Raw genomic sequence first — 22,128 nt, forward strand, 5'->3', positions numbered from 1 at the left:
CCATTGGAATAAAATAATTCTCCTCACAAGTATTCATATTTGGCAACACTGCTAGAAAACAAATTGTGGGTGGGGGTCGATTGGTGCTTTCCTTGCCAATGGGCGTGTCATCTGATGATTATTAAACAATCCAAGAAGGATGTACAGAAGAATTGAGGTTGGGATTTGATCTTTATCATTGTCCGGCGCAACAAGATTTATCGAATTTGAATTCAACGATGTCATGTTCTCCGATTGTCGAAACATCAAGATCTAGACTCCCACTTACTTTTTCTGGAAGTTGTGTGTGGGGAAGGGGGGGGACGTTTATTTTTATAATTAGTGGGTTTTACCAGCAAAGTTTGCGACTTTGAATCTGCACCTCTTGTTGTTTTAATAGATCGGTTGTATAAAACTAATTTCCAAACCATATTTCTAGATCTAACACTATAGCCCGTTGTTTCTGAAACCTACCGGCAGAGTCCACCCTAAGCAACGCCTTCTTATAGCAAGGCCGGTGCAGATACTCTTTGTTTACACGCAACGTCATCATTGGTAGGTCGTGGATCACAACAGGACATCACCACCATGCAGTTACACGATATCACCATTTTGCAATTAATTTTACACATTATCCACACACCAGGAATACGTTGAAAGTTACACTAAGTCAATTTTCCTTCTGTCCAACACATATTTGTGGCTGTGATATTGATATCGTGTTTCGAATCTGGGCCTACAGATGAAGATGCATGTAATCAGTCTCTCTGCGAAAGTCTCGTTTTGCTTAGAGACTTGAACATGCGTGTAGACAAGTAAACTGCAGTTCAGATGTAGTTTTGAGTTATTTCAACGGGAGTACGAACAAGTAAGAATGTTTTTCGGCAAACTAATTCAAAAATTAACCTAACCTTGCCAAAAGTCTTAAAAGATGATGGGTGAATTGATCGTAAGTATACAAGCTGAACATTAGGAATATAACCTAACTTATATAGAGTACAACGTAATGGAAATTAACAAAACTAAATGTGATTGTCGGTGTGTTGCTACATTTCAGTTATTCAGATCCTACTAGAAACTAACGATTTGATCCTGATTAGCCTATTTGTGGATAAAATTTATTCATATACTGAAAGTTGTGGGCCCGCTTCGTATCCAAGATATTTGTTTTCGGCTCTGATTGTTCTGGATTCAAGTCTTGCCCAAGACCTTTTTAATCAGTTTCACGTATTAATCATCATTGATCCAGCCTCCATAGTTGAGCGGTTAGCATGATTCACTACGAAGTCAGTGATCCCGGGTTCGAATCCAAGTTTATTCTTTCATGTACAGGGTGTCCGGCTTAGACCTTTAACATTACAAAACAGTATAACTTTAGTTACATTCAACTTCGAATGAAACTTATTGTTTATATGGGACTGGTAACTGTGGGCATTTGCGAGTATCACCAGTACTTCGAGTTGACGTGACGCGCATGCGCGTGTAACGCATAAATTCCAAGATGGCGGATTGGACGGTTCAGCAGAAAGTGTTCTGCGTTCTTTCACTGGCAGCAAACAAACCTGTGAAGCTTGTTCAACAGGCTTTTTCGGCATGAATTCAATCTTTAACGTCACGACAATGTTCCTTCCTATTTGAGTATTGCTAAGTGGGATAAACAACTAAGAGAAACTGGAAGTGTTGTGTCGGTGCGCGTGAAGTACTCGAAGCGGAAGGTATCAGAGGAAAGCATTGAAGTAATTTGCAGTGCATTCACAAGAAGTCCAAGAAAATCAATAAGACGTGCAAGTTTAGAGCTCAACATTCCTCGGTCTACTATCCATGACGTTGTGCACAAAAGGTTACGTCTACGGGCGTACAAGATCCAGTTAGATCAACGAAATTATCCTGATGATAAACCTAAAAGACAGACGTCTTCGGGCAAAATGTTAACCGAAATTGACAACAACAATGCTTTTCTGGACAAGGTGTGCTTTTCTGATGAAGCTGCATTCCACACGTGTGGCAAAGTTAACAAGCAAAATTGCCGTATTTGGAGAAGTGACAATCCTCATGAGTTTCGTGAAATTATGAGAGACTAGCCAAAAGTTAATGTGTGGTGTGGGTTAATGAAAGAGAAGATAGGTAATAGGCCCGTTCTTCTTTGCTGAAGAAACAGCGAGAGGAACGAATTATTTAGACATGCTTTAGCATTACGCTGTGCCTCAAATGCCTCCAGAAACCATTTTTTAACAAGACTGAGCCCCGGCACATTTTGCCATCATTGTACGAGAATTTCTCGATGAGCATTTTCCCAGAAGATGGATAGGAAGAGGATCTAAACCACTTGCTTGGCCTCCGCGCTCGCCGGATCTTTCCCCCCTATGCCCCGCGACAGGTTAAGTTTGCAGCAGATTGTATGTATTAAACCACGCGAGATGGCACTCAGCATCTCCCCTGCCAATCTTGCCTCAACTGCAGAGCTGTTCATATCACAGACAGTGAGAAAATCGGAAGTATTGCAGCAGGACTACATTCTGTGTGCACGTTTGGGTCTATTATATGCGAAAAGTTGCTGCAAACTTAACCTGTCGCGGGGCTTAGACTTCTTCTTTTGGAGGTTCATCAAGGACCAAGTCTACAGTATGCCCGTCGAGAACTTGGAAGATCTGCGTAACAGAATTCGTCAGGCGATTAACAATGTGACCCCTCAAATGCTAGTGAATACCTGGACGGAATTGGAATATCGGTTCGACATCTGCCGTGCCACAGGGGGGCTCATATCGAGGTTGTGTGAAGTGCTGGTGCTGGGACAAAAAAAATGCATGAGTTTTTCTACCAAAATTTAAATTTCGGTAATAAAATTGGGTTTCTTTGCAAAAATTATGCTCTTTTGTAATGTTAAAGGTTTAAGCCGGACACCCTGTATATTTCATCAATTTATTTGCAATCAACTATAGTGTGCCTCCCTGATGTCTTACTGACTAATGATGTAGACTTGTAAACATTTGGGTCCTGGCTTCAATTCCCACCCATTTCAAAGTGGTTTGTTTTCCACTTCAAATCCAGTCCCGATTATCCTATATAAGCATAAAGTGAACAAACGTTGCTGGAGATGTTGCAAATCCACATAAAAATAACAACCAAAAACCATTTGAAACGATTTCCTTTCCAAACTCTGAACATCCTTACACATAAATTCTTCATTGCGTATGAACATTATAACTTCAGATCATTTTCGCGTTTTGCCGCTTTATCGGTTTGCACACCACTCTGCTGCAAACGAACTCTTGTTCCCACCAACTTGCGTCTTGTTTGAGCGAAAAAGGACTGTGAGAAATTTACAGGTGGCTGAAAAAAACATCAAATATTAGAAAGGTCGCGATTTGAAATTCAAATTTATTCAAAACCGGAACCTTTTGAAGCGCAAAGAATAGCGTACCCGTTAATTGGGGCGAGGGGTGTTTTCAAGGGAAAAAAACTTTATTTTGAAAGGAAGACGAATGGAGTGTTGACTCCACAGATTATCTACGAACGGCAACCTGCAGAGGCGAGATAAGTTTTTTCCCTTCAGCCAAGCGACTTAATTCTTCCCAACGTGCTAAGAATGGCAACCGCCACACGAGACACTCGTATGTAGAGTGATTAATGCCCGTGTATCCGTGTGTAGCGCGTCACAAGAACAAAGCAAGCACAGGCTACAAGCATGTCACAGGTCAGCCGCGGCCTGTGGTGGATCGCGGGTTCGTTTTGACACTCGCATGATCCACGGTCGGCAGTGTTGGCAGCGGCGGAGAGAAATTTCCACTAGATCTCTCTCTCTGTGGCACTTGGCCTCCACCACAGTCAGCATCCAATCAGTGACGTGTCCAGGATTTTATTTTGGTAAGGATAGGCTGAATCTTTATATACGAAATGTCTGTAATTTTGGAATATATTAGTTTTTGTCTCGGTAACCTGACATGAGCCAAAAATAGCACATGAATTGTTTACATGCAGATATATATGTACATGTATATATACTATATTCCTACAAATTAGATGCAATAAGAACTGTAATTTTTCCTGCAGTGACTAAACGTTTTTAAAGTGTTTTTTGCATAACATTTGAAAAGACATTAATATGTCTAGGCATTGAGTATTAAAAAAGATTGTTACTATAGGATGAATTAGATTTTAGAATTAGAATTTAAATTTCTATAAGTTATATGTAACATCTCAAAGTCTATAAACAAATTTTTAATTATTTCGCTCCTCATTCCTTTGGGTACACCATTCTCCCTATTTTCACCTCATCTTCATTAATCTCTACTCAGCGACGATCCGGAGTTCGAGTCATGGCGAGGTATTGTTGAAACTGAAAGTGTATTCATCAAATTTCGTCTTAGCACCATTCACCATCATCGTCGTGGTAGAAAAGCGACAAAATAAGAAAACTACAAATACAAACTCCATCTTTCAGCTTTTTCGTTCGTTCTTGAATGGACTTTCCATCTGACTGGTGGTACAGAGAACATCCCTCATGGCGCAGTGTTAATGATGTCACCTTGTAATCAAAGGATTCCGGATTCGCTTCTCGGTGGAGGCACGTTGCACAGTGGGTCGAATCCCACTCTAAAATTTTAGTATTTGCCCTGAATATTGTGAGTAAAAAATGGGTTTAAAAAAAGGAAGAAACAATTAATTCTATTTCTCAGGTAAATCCAGACGATGAGAGTGAATCCTGATCTGATGAAACAAATTACTTGACAAATACACGCTCACACTAAGGCATGGACAGACAACGAAACTTCGTTGGCAAGATCAAAGTGTTGTACTGCGCCACTGGCGGAAAAAGCAATCGGCTGGCAACATTGGCTATGAATACGAAAAACCCTACTCGCAGCTGCGTTAGGCCTAGCGTGTGCAATAGGAGATCCTGAACCTCTTTCTGAGCGTGGAACGTGCGATTAATTCTTGCGTAACGGTCGAGAGGGAAATATATTGACTGTGACGTCACATCTCGCGTTCCCCTACCGGGAATACAAGCTGTTTATCATCTCTCTGCAATTAATGGCGAAATTTAATTTTCGTGTCTTCATGTAGTGTTGTGTCGTTTCTTGTTTTTGTCTTCATCAGCCTCTGGGGCGTCTCTCTAGTTTCTGTTGGTTGTATAACATTCGCTGGAAGATGCATGTCTCGTTTATCAGCATTCTAGAATTGCTGGAATTATCGAGATATCGACATTGGAAATCGATGTTCTGCATGTATCTTGTAATTGAACTCTCGATCAAGAAATGATGCTCATTATTCTGAATGCTACGTGGTAAAGTTTTAGAGGGAAATTAATTATTCTGTACCGTACACCGAGCTCCCGCGTATCTTAATGTAGTCGATCAAAACGCTAGGGGTCCCGAGTTCGAATCCAGGGTAAGACATGCGAGAAAGTGTACAGAAAGGAAATTGCAAACTAGAGATTAAGTGAAATACTATATTTGAAGAAACAACTAAGAGAATGATTAGCGCTTTATGCTTCTGGCGCGAGCGGTCCAGGCTTCGATTCACTGTTGAAGTTCGAAACATTTCGGTGTTTACCTAGTATCGTTGGACAAGTGGGGAGCTACTTGAAGCAGCAGACTCTGGAGCGAAATCCAGAAAACAGCGGCGATGGGACTCTGTGCGCAAACCACGCTGCATCTTAGCCCTTAACAGGCTGTTTGTGCCACTCTTTGAGTTTGTGTGTACGTGTCATACGTCACGTTCGTCGTTTGAAACTAGAAATGTAGTCACTTTAGTGTGGAGGAGGACAGAACGTAACTGGCTAACAGTTTATGCAAATGAGCTAAGACAATATTTCATTGAATTGCTGTTTGCAGTGATGGACTAATTGCAAGACATTCAGAGTATATGAAAGTATAATATTCTGTGAACTTGCAGGAGCGACAGTAAACTGTGTGAGGAAAGCATTGTTACGTTTCGGAGGTAGTTCCATTAGAAGTTGTGAGCTGAGAATACATACATTACAGTACGTAGTATGTGTAAGATTTTGTGATTTTCAAATTTCCAAAATAAACGGGTTAAACGGGAATATGGATATGTCGCTATTGAGTTGAAGCAGCCATGCTTGTGATTATTGTTCACAAAGCTGCAACTAGGCGATAGGTGCTTGACATTTCCATGCTTCAGCCTTTTGTTATTTCTCTGTATTAATCTTCTTTTTGCAATGAAAATTTTACTCCCACTCTTCCATTATTTCCCTCCTCACTTCATATTCTCCTTCTTGCTTTCTTTGCTCCTTTGTCTTCGTAATTGCAGCAGGAGGTTGTGGAATCTGTTTGTTTAGATCATGTTCGTTCTCTGTTGCATTTTCCATCGCAATTCACATTTTGATCGATTTGTTTGATATACTCAATCCTGAGCTTACCAATATGGCCTTCCCTTCAATTTTTCATTCAGTTACAGCTTTCATTGTACCTTCATGTCTCAGGACATGGCTACCGTTCTGCTTCTTCTGTGGATGATCAACTGCCACAGGCTTCACTTGCTTTAGGCAGCACTTCATTTCTAAGGTTTCCGATCTTTTCTTTTTATCTTCGACCACTACTGGGGTGTAAGGGCTGACTTTCCGGTAAGCACCCAAATGTCAGTCTCTTTTCCACGTACTGCACCCTGGACTGCAATCTTGCAGACTAACGAGATTCTGGCGTTGTGTCCTGTTCGTATGTTTTTCTGATTGCCCTTTCATCAATTTCATCTTATAACTTTTCATCCCCATCTTCGCGATGGCTCTACCCTCAGAAAAAGCACTTGCTTTTCCAAAATATAGTTAAATTAATACATTTACGAACAGGGAGATTGGAATCTCGTAAGAGTTCGAGCTTACGGCTGCCTCAATTCCTGCGCCGCATCCCCAGCTGTTCTCTCACTTGCTCCGGGCCAGCATAGTGCGGCCCTTGCGCAGAGGCATGCGCGTAGGCCTGAAAAAGTATCCGCAGGAAACGGGTAAGGACATGGTAGCCATAAGACAACCAGCCGTGCCCATTTTCGGCTGGCACGACGCGAGAACTTTCGCATTGTATTGACATAGTTTCAAACTTCAGAGAGAAGTGACTAATCCTGACCGATTTGTAATACTCGTTGGAGAAGTAATTCGCGAGAAAGATACTTTCCTGCCTACTTGCGAAGAACGAACGTAATATCTTCCCAAGTTTATATAATCATTTAGATAGATGCGTCTAAAGAGCCATCCAGACTTCTTTGTTATAGATTTCTTCCTTTAGAAAATATACATCCCTTGCTCTCACACACACACATACACTCACGTGCTGCAACTGACGTTGACAATATTGAAGACATTTTTTGTAAAACAAGAATTGTCTAAATATCAAAGAGAATTCGCATCACCAGGGAATTTTTTACTTTAATATTTGTAAAAAAAATCACACGGAAAATCTATCAGTATAAGAATTTCACTTGGAGATATAATTCAATTTCTTGCATTGAATTTTAAAAATTGTAGATCCACAGTTCACTTAGCAGATAATCATATTTTAGTTGTTAGTAACGCCGATTGTTGATGTACCGTCTGCCGCGCTGGGATTGCAAATTGTAAACAAAGCAAGGCGAGAATACCGTGTTCGACTCGGTGTCTCTAATTGTTCAGTGCTTTTATTTTTAGTGAAGTGAAAGTGTCAGATAGTGTGTGAAAGGAAGGGTAGTCAGTGAAGATGAGTCAGATTAGAGCATTATTACATATACCGTTTTCCAAGGTACTATACGATATTAAATCAACTTGGCCGTCCCACGCCAGATTTAAACATCAATTCTAATTTTTTTTTTTATTTTTTTTTTTATAAAGAAAGTGGTAAAGGCGACGGGCGTCGAAATTTTAATAGTCGTATTTATTTCCTAGAAACTCTGGCCGACCTCCGTGCACAGCATGCTACGACGCCAGGGACCACGGGTTCGAATCCCGGCCTGGGCATGGTTGTTCTTTGTGAATGTTTACTCATCCTTATCTTCGCGATTATCCAAAAGTAGCACAAATGAGAAGTAAAATAAACCAATCTTAGGAACTGAAGTTTTGTCTGCAATTTTAGTAAACAAAGTTCCATTAAAATTATATCTTTCATTAGATTTCTATAACATATGGTAGCGAAAATTTTTCGATTTCTTGATCGCGTTGGCACTACCCACCATAGTACCTGCCAGACGCCTACTCGCATTAAAATTTACGAGCCCGAAAATCGTGCGACAGACTCACTTTGGTTAATAACGTATCCTTATAAGATTCATAAATAGCTACTCTTGGAAAGATGATAATTGGAATCGCTGCAAGAATAAACTGGATGTCAAACTTCATATCGAAACACGTAATCGGTGTGAATGAGACATTGAGTAGAGCCACCTACCGAGTAGTTTGAAACCACTATTGCTGCGTTAGGTGTGTCGGCGAATTGCGTTAAACCTGAAACTGATAATACAGTGTATTAGGGAGCAATATAGTGTTGTAAAAATAAGAAAACTGTAGATATATTCTTCCCACAATTGGAAAGAACATTCAACGAACAGTATATAATAATAACGCACAAGTCGCTTGACTCCAGAGTTGCCAGTTCCTTGTTTTTAAGCTGTGGCAGTAAGATAATGCGATAATTCGAGATAAGTCCTGCACTTCTTATCTTTTACGAGTCGAGGTACATAGATTGCGACACCTGGAAAATGAATGCCCCCTCCTTGCGCTTCTAGGGGACTTTTATCGCCGTTTGAAATAATGGGGCCTGTAGTTCTGCAAAAACATGTTGTAAAAACCTTTGCCACGGTGATAAGGCAAGGAGTGCAAAGACGTGCATCTGCCTGCATTTCCAGGCGAGGATTGCCAACCAGCAGTGAATTTCACCATCTTTGGATTTCCGTTGGATCTTTGAATTCGCGGTTATAATTCCGTTCGAAGTTATTCCTTTAGCGTTAATTTTTCATTGTTAATGCTTGAGTATTTTGGCAGCTATTTCGAAACGCGATTTTGGTGTCGTACCAACGCGATACATTTTTCGCCTTTTTGAGATTTGGATTTGATACTTTTGACATTAATTTGAGCCTAGACATTTCCTGCATGGATGTGCGGTATCATCAAAATGTACCCGGAATTCTTCCACAAAATATATCCAGTTGAAGTGTACTCACCTTCAAAAGTCCTCTCTTTCTGTACAGAGAGTTTTGCCCCCAACGGCCTCGTCTCTTCCGAAACGCTCCTCTAGGTGTAGACTGCGAATTATGCGCCACTTTCGCTTTGATGTCTTCGATTGGTAAACGCTCGTCGTGAAGCGCCATCTTGAGAGTAGATAAAGGTAAGATAAAGTTCCCCGTGCCATCGTGCCAAGAATTCACATGTAATGGAGGATGTTGAGGTAGGGCCACTCACATTCTCGATCTCAGGCATTTGTGAAGGTGATGTGATCAGCACCACATTCCCGTCGACCAGGGTTGGCTCCCAATTACCCATTTTATTTGAAGTTGCACGAACCCTAGAGTCGCTTTATGCAGGGACAAGGCTGGAAAAATTCCGACTTTAGAACTAGACACCCCTAACGCCTAGATCACTGCTGCTCCCTTGAGAACAGCCAAGATTCTACAGATGCCACAGCTGCCAAGTAAGCCAAGCAGCTAAGGCACCAGTGGGATGTGCTTCTCCCTCAGGGATGTGCGGCTCTTTTTGAATTGCGATAACCCGGGAGAACTTCCACTATTTATGGTTTGATTTTAAACTGTAGGTCCAGTTCCGATTACCCTTTCTCTGCAATGAGTGGACTGTAAACGAACTTCGTGTCAAACCTTCGTTAGGAAGTTTATTATATTTGTTAATAATAAAATTTAAATTGATGTGGGTATATAGCCCCATTCATTCGCTCTATAGTTGTACCAGGGGTGACCCTTTGTGGAGGCCCCCAAATGTCAACCTCTGGACTGCATTTTGCAGACTAACGAGGCTCTGGCGTCTGGTCTCTGTGGGATTCGTGTTGTTCTGCCCATGTGTGTTTGTGATCTCCCATCCATATCATCTCATATTCATCCTCATCCTCCAAAACTGGCAGAAAAAGGAAGGAAAATGAAAGAAATCAATGAAACCAGTCGGTCCTTAGATACTCCATAGCCAAGTAGTGGCCCCAATTTAGGAAATTCGGAATGTTGTAAGCGTTCTCTTTTTTAGCACCTCCTTAGCCCATTCCTCTGAACGGTGCTTGGGAAGTTATGAATCGAGTCTTTCACAATTGAATCTCTTCTGCTTTCTCGCTGATTAGCACTTTTGTCTCAGCCTCCAGCACGCCCACTCGCTGTCAATCATCGGCTGCAAATGACCGGGAGAAGGCTGCTCTTTGTCTTTCGCTAAGCATGTGGAATTCCTATGAAGAGACCGCCTTTGTGGATCACTCAAAGTTCCGGTAGGCTCGCTCCCAATTTTTGCTCACGAGTCTCTCCACATATCCAGAATGATGTCCCGTTTGCTGTTTGTTCTACAGGATGTGCCAAAAGTAAGAAACCACCTAAATAAATCGCAAGGCACGCAAACGGATGAACCCTGTGATGTATGTTACCACATTTCCTCGTGAAATGTGTGAAGAGGGAGTTTAGCGGTTACTGAAATTCTTGGAAAAAGATAACACAAAATGTCAGTGTTTCCAAACTCTAATATTTCGAATTTGTGGGTGGTTTTTCAATACTTCGGCATTATCAACATTTCAATTTCTCCACACTTGAGCGACACGGCAGTTCGAAAGTTAGATATTTTGCGTTTCAACAAATCAAAATTTAGATATTTTGCGTTTCAATAAATCGAAATTTAGATATTTTGCGTTTCAACAAATCGAAATTTATGTAGTTTGCATTTCAAAATTGTATTATTTCTTACTTGGACGTTTCCATTCAATATTTTGTGATTACTGTGATGTGAATGCCTGGCCTTCCTCCATTGAGGAAAAGTGTCGCTCATTCGCCCAGGAATGTGGAAAATCCTCGGCCGCTGGCGAAAAGGCGGCTTCCGTCCCCATAAAGTCCGCGGCGGTCGTTCATGTGTGACGAGAGGAAATTCGGAGACACGAGACGCAACGGGCGTTACTGTCGCGTGCCGGTCTTATGATTCCGCCACACGCCACCAGGCGACGCGTGCGTCGAGAGGGTGGGACGCGCAGGCCAAGAAACGAATCGCTGGAACGCAAGGAATTGGGCTGCTCCCGTTGACACGAAAAGGCACTTCGGCGGGTACGTTCCTCTCTTCTCTGGCATTTTTCATTACCATCATAATGTACGGCTTTGCATAGCAAATGGGATGAATGGATATTGCCAGGCAATTTTTTTTCGCTTTGTTTTGGGCAATCAAACACCAACAATGTAGCGATAGACAACCTGAAACATACCACTGTACACCCAACAGCAAAAGTAATAGCAGGCGATCAGTGGCGTATTCTGAAAATTTTACCTTGATTACCGCAACAATTCATATGTATTGTGCATATTTATTATACACCCCATCTAGATTAATTAGATATAATTTAAACAGCAGTGTAGGCATACAAGTAAAAATTTTAAAAAAAGAAGTCCGACAATTTCAAATTTAATCTGCAATTTCTATATTTTCATAAAACTTCCCTTTTTACCTAAAATTGAACCTGAATTTTGAAACCAGTCTCTATGTTCTTCAAGTAATTTACTTAAATTCTGGTTTACAAACTTGTTTTAATAGTTTGAATAATATATAATGAGCAATTACTCAGATATTAAAGCTAAAGGTGTAAAAATGTAAGAAAAGAAGGTGGTTTACCGGATTTAAACGTGGTAACATGGAGAATACGCCACTGCAGGCGATTCGGTTCGGTGTCTGCCTCGCCACCAAAGTTCCCTGGTTGGAATCCCAGCCTGGGCAAATCCAATGCGAAGTTTGCCTGTTTCTGCTAGCAGCTGGTGTCGTCCATTGGGCTCGATTACACCAAAGAGGATCAAGATTTAATTTAAAATTTATGATGTTCAAGAGAAATTTCCATTGTTCCATAGTTTGAGAACTTCAGCCTGTTTATCAATGAGCCATGATCGTGTCATTTATCCGATGCAAAAGTGAAGATCAGGTAAGTGGGCAATCCTAAACAAATGCGTTTATCTGTAGTCATATGTTCTAAGAAAGAGCTCTTTTTACCGTTCAGATTCTGTGTTTTTTTAAAAGTATCAATACGAGTACTTGTTAACGTAATAAGATCGAAGGGAGTTTGCGCGCAAGTTCGGTAATTCTTTGTGAGTATGAATGTGTGGGTTTGTATGTACGTGTGCTATCCACTACTACTACTAATTACTTCTTCTTCTTTTTTTTATATAGAAGATACGAGGGGGTGCTGAAAAGTTCGTAGCCAAACCCTGAAGGAGTGCACGTGGAATGATGAAATTTTACAGTTATTCTACAAACTCCCCTCGAAGTTCAATACACTTCCTTGCACGGTGCTCCAATTTTTGCAGACCAGTGAAAAAAAATTCTGAAGGCTGTTCCACACACCACTGTTCCGTAGCACTAATCACCTCCTTATCAGATCCAAAATGGCGTCCTTTCAAGTGTTGTTTGAGTTTGGGGAATAGGAAATAGTCTGACGGAGCTAGATCTGGGGAATAAGGGGGATGATATAGACATTGAAACCCTAGAACATGCAATGTCAGTTGTGTTTGCAGTGCTCGATGGACAGGGGCATTGTCCTACAGGAACAGAATTCCTTTTTTCATTTTTCCGCGGCGTTGCACTTTCAATATGTCTTTCTATTTTGTGAGTAATGCAGAGTAATACTCTGCATTAAATGTCTGACTCTTGGGCAGGTAGTCTATGAGTACGACGCCATCCTTATCCCAGAAGAATGTTGCAAACACTTTCCCAGCCGACTTCTGCCTCTTGAACTTCTTGGGGCGAGGGGAACCTGAGTGCCGCCACTCCATTGACTGTTGTTTCGCTTCAGGATCGTAGTGGTACAACCATGTTTCATCCATAGTTAATATTCGTGACAGAAATTGGTCGGCATTGCGTTCAAAATGGGCAATGACTTCCCTTGATGTCCTCACACTTTCACGCTTTTGATCTGCTGACAGATTTTTGGGAACCCATTTTGCCGAGAGCTTGCGCATGTCCAAGTCATTATGAATTATGGTACCAACGCGTTCCCGAGAAATGCCCATAATCTCTGCCACACGTTTTGCTGAGATTCTGCGATTTTCAAGAATAAGGTCATGAATTTCATCCACGATTTTTGGGACAGTCACTGTTTTCGGTCTTCCTGCACGTGGAGCATCATCTGTTGAATAATCGCCACGTTTAAACTGTGCCACCCACTTCTTCACCACTGCATATGATGGAGGAGAGTCCCGTAATGTTCCACTGATTTCCTCATGAATTTGCTTCGGCGACTTTCCTTGGTGGAACAAAAATTTGATGACAGCTCTGATCTCGATGTTTGTGAAATTCGCTGGCTGGGCACACATGATCACTTCAGGGGCCTGAAAAGCACAATAACAATTCGGTTATTAATATCAAAAATTGCATGTGTACATACCAAGATATGTTCTTTAAAACTGTAAAGTTTTATCATTCCACCTGCACTCCTTCTGTGTTGGGCTACGAACTTTTCAGCACCCCCTCGTACCTATCGTAATTCCTAGATGTAAGAAAGAAATAGCAAACAGGTTAAATACGAGATGTGAACATGGAAGCAGTGTACAGTGAGGGAAATAGCGTCCTCGCATGTTAAAAACGTAATGTCAATTTTGTATTCACTATGTCATGACATGTACAGTCACGTGCAATTCGCTGCTGGTATGAATATTTTTGGATTAAGCTTAATGGCAATTTCACAACGCGATTATTCTCACTATCCCTTACCCTTACTGATATGCAGCCCAAATAACACCAAAGTTCGCAGGGTTGCATAAAATGATAAGATGAAATGTTCACCGGAATTCAGTGTTTTCATACATATATTTATCTTGAGTTGCTGTACACCGGTGTTCTACATTCGTGGAATAATCGCGACGACGAGATTAATAACGAACGAATTAATTAAATTTTGTAAAGGTGTGCAAGGTGCAAAACTTGTTTGTTACGTCAGATTGTGTTTCCTCCCTCTCCAATAGACGGGTCCTTCGCGGCTGATTAAATTTGCTACATTTGGGAAACATTTTCAGTCACTCTAGAGTGACCAAATCCAGTGACCTCCAAACTTGGCGTTGCCACGATGGCTGACGTCAGAGTTGTTTGCCAATAGCTTTCGTATTGCACGGCATCCACTTATTCACGGTCGCCATGTTTACGGGAAAACAAATCCCAATTAATTTGCAAACACTGAGCGTCAGTGTTGACGCCTTTCTGTAAAAAAATTGATTTCTCATAAGTCTCACTGAAACGTAGAACCTGTATTGAAATTCCCTTAGCGACTCTTGGTCTCCTGACAGGTTGTACGAATGTTAGTTTTGTGAATTTCGTTGCATTTCCATGCAGTACTGTCTCTTAGTCGCGTAGCGGTACTCTGTAAAGCAAAACGACTGTAATTATACGGTGAAATAACCGGCAACAAGGACGCCAGGTGTTCGACCGAACTACACTAACTGCAGAAATAATATTAATGGAGAACAAGCAGTGTTTCTGTGTTCTTCACCTTTCTTTTGATTGCTAGCAGCGCTCTATAGTGGCAGTAGCGGAATTCCATTGTTAATTGAATATGACATTTTTTATGTATTTTGTTTTAGATTTTAGTATCAAACTGCATCACTCACCATAACAGTAAATGATTAACAACAGTTCTATAATACATTTTTAATTATTTGCTGCCATGTACGTCGTTTGTAATTGGAAGTTGGAAACGGTGTTTGTTATTTACAGTGAAAATACGAACTGCAGAATGAACTTACGGTAAACAATCGTGGATTTTTCGGTGTCATCACTATAATGTTACGGACATTTTTACGGGTACGGTGTGGAACCAATATGTGATATATGGGGGGTCAGAGTATACTAGTAGCTGCGTTGAATGCCGATTTATGAAATAACACATGGACGAGGCTTTTATTTGCAACTGCATTGCGTTACGAGAGCATAACACTAATTATTTTTTTAATGATGATAACCAAAGCCAATGCACCACTGTTGTCGACACAGAGGATCCTACTGCCTACTCTTACAACCCGGGGCGTGGTCGAAGTATCAAAAGTATAAAGAATTGCTCTCAACCAATGCATACAACATAAAGAATCGCATATGTTAACGACAGTGATTGCATGCACGCGGACAGCCCCGGACTTGCAAGCTTTCACCCTCTTGTACTAAACTCAATGTTCCCAGCCATAAAGTTTGTTGTTATTTATGCATTTTGAAAAGGGCTCCTATGCACAAAGTGGTTCATGAATCTTCCTTTTGGTATCTTTCCAGTGTTCAAACGCCATGAGGCCGGCGGAGTTCCGACACCCAACATCGGATTCTCAAAGGTAAGTACTGCCCATATCATTGTTGCCACCTGTGGCAAATTTTCCCTAGGAGTGGTTATTTTTTCCCCTACATTTTGTCAGTGTTGTGATGCCTAACTGTGTACCTAGGTAGACATTTCTTGTTCTTGTGGGGGGAAAATTACTTTTTATCACATTCCTGAAAGCACTGAAACACGGTCTTGGTAATCGACAATTTTGAAGAGAATTTAGTTATTAAATGCTTCCGGTCCCACTAAAATCGTGCTTCATAGTCGTTTTCGAAGATTAATAGTAGGCAAATTGTCACTTTGTTTGAAGTAATTCGAGGCGCGAGAATTGAAATAGAAATGTCAGAAAGCTGAAAATTACCTCTGCTCTATTATGAGTGCAATCGGGAATACAACCAATACAAGTTCCCATGTCGTCTGGGAGTTCGATACGAGACCAAGGCCAGATTATTCGAGACTTATAGCTACGAGCCAAAGAAACATATTTAGTATCCGTGAGTCTAGTCTCGACTTGATTATGGTAGAATGTAACTTAAATTCTTCACCGAGGGATTGCCTGTCTGATTGATCACAAATAGGTAAGATAAAGTAAATATTTTGTTCGCGAATGTTTGTAGTACCCTTTTAATTGCGATTTTCCCCCCTGCCAATCTGTTTCTAAATTTTTATATTTTTCTGGTTTTAGGTAACTTACCCATCTCATTAGGTTGTTCGCGACAACTAGGATGAATGAAGAGAATAATTTTGTGGGTAGTGGGAGTCAGCAATCAAAAAGGATGACTTTACAAATATAGTGCTAAGTTTTAATTGTTTTTTACATTTTTCATATTTTTTGTTCTAAATTGAACTTTCTCTATGTAGATAACGTACAAATAAGGGAAATGGAGTCTATCTGTGCATAAAGTGGTCCTAAAACATATATTCAAACTAAGGGAAATTAAGGTAATATAATTTTTTTCAGTAACTTTTCTTGTTTTGTCGAATTGTTTGTGTCGAGTAATGTCATCGTGACAAGTTCTGATTCACGATTTTTAAATGCAACTCTGCATCATCCGTAAGTGGTAATGCCTTTCTTTAAAATAACACATGAAAAGGAAAGGTGTGCAAATATAGCAATGGCCAATTTTACTACCATTACCTACCATTACGACTGTTCCAGCCAAACCGGATGGAAATTGATTCTGAAGGCAGCGTAATATTCATAGTTAATTTAGAACGTTACCTTTTTGTGTGGATATTGTTTAGTAAAGGTTGGCAACATTGCACTACGTCATCTTTTATAGGTCAGCGCCGATGCTTTCGCCGATTCTCAGACTTGATGGCATTTTTTGCATATCCTGACGTTCCGCATTGTTAAACAAATAAGAAGCCTCGCCGTCAACAATGGTCGTTCCATATCTCACGGTGACGTATGTGAGGCATGCGCGGGTATGGAAATAAATAACAACATGTCGTCGTGCGGAAGACTTACGGCCTGCGAGTAGACCTCCCCCGTTGGACATGCAGATGAAGCACCCCGAGAACACCCTCCGAGACGGAACAGCGGTGCTTAAAGACTTCTGTGCCGGCAATAAATGACAATGTAATATCGTGTTGCATGTTACATATGCCTGCCCTTGAGGGACGTGCCTCCGTGCGATACAATGCTGAGGGTCTGGGTCATTATTTTTTCTTAACCCACGGCTGTTAGTAATTCCTGACCAGGTAAATGGAAGCGTATGGACGGGTAAGTTGTGAATAGTATAATTATTAATGCATGTAATACTTACTCGTGTTGACTTGTATTATGCTAACTTTGAGTAGCTAACCGTCTGATCTTTCTTAAGTTTCGGGTATGCAGCACCACAAGCTTTTCCGCCTCTTCAATCCTGCGCTAGATCAATTCAGTCTTGGCCATCCTTGCCAGTTTTATCTAGATTCATCCAGTGTGGTATTTGACGGGTAGAGGGGTGGCATGTGCGGGAATTTCCCCTCTGGTTGTTAATTTTTTGGTACTTCTCAGGGGGGAACTAGGGTTAGAGACCTACAGTCCTGCTGCCTTAGCCGAAACCATGTGCCAACTGGACTTGTTCAGTGTCAAACTATATAGGGGTGACGGCAGAAATCACAGACCTCTAATTACAGACTGAAAACGATGAGCTATTGTTTGAAGCCGTGCATATTTCTGGGGCTAGAAAAATGGCGGAGATGCACATTAGAGCTTGTTAAGTTTTTATTTTTGTGAAGAAGTTATTTGTACTCACCTGTGGAATGTAATAGTTATATACTTCTTACGAGTAGTAAACTTAAAAATTACAATTTTGTGTGGTGCAATGACTCACAATCTTCAAAATAGTTGTTGCAAGGAGAAATATGAAGGTATTCTTGCCGCCATGACAGTGTCTCCCCCCTCTACGAAACTTTTGGCTTAAACTTGATCCTTAGAAAGGATCACGTTTCCGGTCTGGTACCTGGAGGTCTGTTGCAGCAATGACATTTTGGGAAGGTAAGGATTCCGTGAAAATAGTTTGCTGTGGAAACATCAATGAAGTAAGTAGAGATAAGTTTCAAATTATGGAAGGGTTCAGAATGAAAATATAAAGAAGCAAATCTAAATAAACAAAATATCATAGTGTAGTTTGGCTGGTGCTTCTACCTGCTTCCCCTCTCGCGTTTGGAATAGACCTTTCCAGATAGTTTTGTCTTCCCTGACTGGACTGTATATGTCATACCGATAATTTAATGGGAGTTGCTATAATTCCATCCACCCCTTCCCCAACTGGAAAAGTTTTAAATACCACGTTGAGCCTTTCCACGTTCGTTTTAACTTTCCTGGGAGTTCCAAGAAAATTCTTCTTTGCTTTTTTTTTTTTTTTAAATCACATTTCAGTTCCACATGTTTCCACTTAGGTCGTTAAATATGTAGAATATTCTCTGAACAATAATTTTCTTCACACACACACACACACACACACACACAAATTTAACACAAAAAATTGCAGATCCTTTTCCATAAGTTAATCTCACTTCTCGAATGACTATATTGCTACTGATTCCACATTTTCTTCTGAGTGATTTAGTTTTCTCACCATAACAACATTATTGGCCTCGGAAGAAAGCCTTGTCGGTTTTTTATTGTGATAAAACGGCCAAATTCGTGTTATATCGATGTTCCAAATAGTTACACACACCATTTTGCTTCCAATATATTGGTATTATTTTTAAAACTGAAAGTTGCTTCCTAAATATAAGTAATAAACAGAACCAATTTCAAGTCGTAACTGGATATTAGTATGAAGCGATGTTTATGGTACGTTTAATCGATTGAACTGCCATCTGGCGTAGCGTTTGAAATGAGAGATTTTTTTTCCTTGTAAGACCAAGCGCGTCGAGTTTTCCATCCATAGTAATCCACGGCGATAATTCTTCGAGATGAAACGAAGATTACCACCAGCAAAACGGATTCCGAGGGGCAATTATTCCTATTTCTAGTGGCTTCATCCTCCTGAAACTCTTCTAGAACCGGTTTTCCCCCAACTGGGAGAACAAAATTCTGGGTAAGACGAGAAATATGGCCGGAGGGCGTCGCGGGGGCGTGTGTGGAGATTGCAGCGCCATTGTGTCTTGCGTTGCTCGTTCCAGTTGGCAGACTCCGGGAGATACATTGTTTCACAGCAAAATGCTCAATCGAGTCGCGCCCTTCGCCAGTTGTCGAACAACAGGACAGAATTTTTGAATACAATGGTGTTTTCTTCTGCAGTCGCGGTTGCACCATTCTTGGTTAGATGTTTTGTTAAATCGTATGTGATCGCTGTCACGTAGAATTACCATTAAGATATGAACACTACTTCCTTACAGTACGTATTAATTGTCTATGTTTCTCGAGACTCGTTCTCGTCTCGCTGTTCGAGATCTAATCTCGAAATAATCGATACACATGTGAAATAAATACTAAATTAGAGCCGCAGTCGCTAGGCCGATTGACTGCGATGAGGGAGATCAGAGTTCGATTCCGAGAGTGACAAATCTCAGGCGGGAAATTTTTGACAGTATTCCTGCGGCTCTGGAGCTCGCCCTGGGGCGTAAAAGCGACAGAAGCGTGGTGCCGATCACTTCACCACTATGATAGAGGTCTTAGGATGTGTGTGTGTGATCCTACCTCCATACAGCCTATTTGCCTTCATGGCACGGTTCTTTGCCTTCTCTTTTTACAGCAAGCTAAAACATTTATTTTTACATACAGAGCGACATATAAAGCTAATTGATTAAGCTGAGTAACAAAGTAATTTTAATTTAGACAAACTATGATATACATTTAGTTCTACTTTTCCAAAATCGCGAACGAGAGTGGCATTTCCAAAATAGTCCAAGAGGTCAAATTCTGATGTGTGATGGTGATATTTTGAGAAGACCTTTACTGTCAACCTCCCTTCCACACAGTTGGAACTGCATTTTTACAGCCTAACGAGGCTGCAGCGCCTGTATCCAAAGTCAGGATAGTCATCTGACGTACCCATAATTTTAATATCAGTCAATTCAAGACCGAATTCTGGATTCTTTAATTTCTTTGCCAAATGCACGATTTTTTAATACAGGTTCATTGATTTCTTAGTCGAATTGTGATTTTCTTTAAGCCCAATAGTCTGTTTTCAAATACGAATGCTGGATTTTTAAGACCCTCATCTCGGAATTTAAAAAAAAAAAAGAGAAAGAAAAAAGTATTTTTATTCTAGCCATGGAATTTTGGCAATTTGAACTCTGAGGTTTGGACATCAAATACTCCTAGCCTCCCGACCATACTCCACAGTGCATGTAGGAGTCTTGAGCTTCTGATATACACAAGCGTGCTTGTTTGACAGTTTGTTTTGCAGCTTCACCTTGCGACGCAATCCGAAGTGGCCTGTGTTTCTGCTCCACACGAGGACTTGGCAAACATGGAAAAGTAAGTTTCCCCGACAGAAAAATATTGCCACTCGAAGCCTTTGCCGGAACATTGCACGGATTATCCCTCGCTGCGCGGGTGCTTGTCGGTGGAAAACTGTGTCGAGTGTGTTTGCCCAGCGAGTATTTGCAGTGCGCTGGAGGAGTTGTTAATTGTGCTCGGTCAACACATGCATGTGTAGCGCTCGTGTTGGGCAAACACGCTTGTGTTGCCTGCGCTGGGTTTTTGCCAATGTGTCGGATGTTGCAGCGATTGGTCAACGGTGGAAGGGGTGCTGGGACAACCGAGGGCAATAAGTAACTGTGAAACTGATTAGGAGCGAACGGAACTGGTTGAGAAGGGAATACTCCAAAATGGACTAAGTGCGAAATGAATATCTCCAAAAGATACCAAGTATAGAATTACTCTCTTCAAAAAGGGACCTAGCGGGAAATGAAATCTCTCCAGAAAGGGACCGAATGGGAAATGAAATCTCTACAAAAAAGGACCGAGTGGGAAATGAAATTTCTCGCCAAAACAGGGGACCGAGTGGGAAACGAAATCTCGCCAAAACAGGGACCGAGTGGGAAACGAAATCTCTCTAAAAGAGACAAAGTGCGAAATGAATATAGCCAAGAGGCATAGACTAAGTGGCGAGGGAATATCTCCAAAAGGGACAGAATAAGCGCGGAGGGAATATCTCCAAAAAGGATAAAACTAAGTGCTAAAATAATATTTCCAAGAGGAACTGAATCCAAAGAGAATAACCGCGAAACGCATTGGAAGCGACCGAACAGACCATACGCTGAAACTGATCTCGAAACTTTCGCTTTGATGGTTACGCCGAGATCCCTCTTCTGATGCATTGTTTGAAATGTTCAAACATTACCTCATGTGCCCAGAAAATAACTAACCAATTTCACTCTTGAAGTTTTGAATTATATCAAGCTTTTCTGGACGTGGCAACACCGCGAGCTCATCACGGATCCCCTCTCCCGTCTAATGATCTGGCAGCTGAGGAGCGTGTTAGATTCTAGGTTGCAATAGGCTTCGAGTAGAAGCAGAAAGGGAAAACTACGCAGTACTCATTTCCCTATTTATTCTCCCACCAGATTCCGTCATACACACTCCTATACTGCCGATAAAAATGCTGTTCTGATAAGGCAATACTCATCATCCATTCTCATCGAGAAACTCAGTGTTGCCACAATGTATGGGCAAAATTTCCCCTTTTCGCCAAATTTTCCCCTTCATTTAAAGAAATGTAATAATAGATAAGTTTCGTTAGCCCATGTTCGTATAAATTAAAAGTGTTAAACATATTAATCACATAAAAGCACTCGATACTCGGATTACTGTCCCAGTTTGGAACTCTGGTCAAGCATGAATGCACAATTGTGTTTATAACATCATCCATTTCATGAGTCCATTGACGTAAAATATACAAAATACGCAGAATTATAAGTAGACTTGTAGGCTTACATAGATAGTAGTGGAAATAAGGGACAGCAAACAATTATGGTTATGAAAGTAGAACCTTAAATAATCAGTACTCATACTGAGTCTGAAGTCTATAGAATTCCCTGAAATTTTGGTATTTTTAAGGGCATGCAGGCCAGTCTCGGCCCGGCTTTTCCCTCCGAGTCAGTGTTGCCAACTTAGCTCTCTTGGAGCCAGTTCGGGCTCTTTCGTGCACTCGTTTGCCTGTGAACTGTGGCGCCCGCCCCCGTGCCTCACTATGATACCATCACTGGTTCCGGCCCATATAGACCAACCTTTGCCATGATTATACATTTTGCACGTGAC

At 41.1% G+C, this 22,128-nt stretch overlaps 1 protein-coding gene across 1 annotated transcript in view; it reads left to right on the top strand.

Moving 5' to 3' along the window:
- Positions 1–22,128, top strand: part of dysf (neuronal PAS domain protein dysfusion) — a 388,516-nt gene that overhangs the window by 178,684 nt on the left and 187,704 nt on the right. The window contains exon 3 of the mRNA XM_083118732.1: positions 15,380–15,435. Within this exon, the coding sequence (XP_082974858.1) occupies positions 15,380–15,435 (56 nt within the window). The remainder of the gene's footprint in view (positions 1–15,379; positions 15,436–22,128) is intronic.

The sequence above is a fragment of the Lepisma saccharinum genome, chromosome 3 (assembly GCF_977018435.1).
Source record: "Lepisma saccharinum chromosome 3, izLepSacc3.1, whole genome shotgun sequence".
Classification (NCBI taxonomy): domain Eukaryota; kingdom Metazoa; phylum Arthropoda; class Insecta; order Zygentoma; family Lepismatidae; genus Lepisma; species Lepisma saccharinum.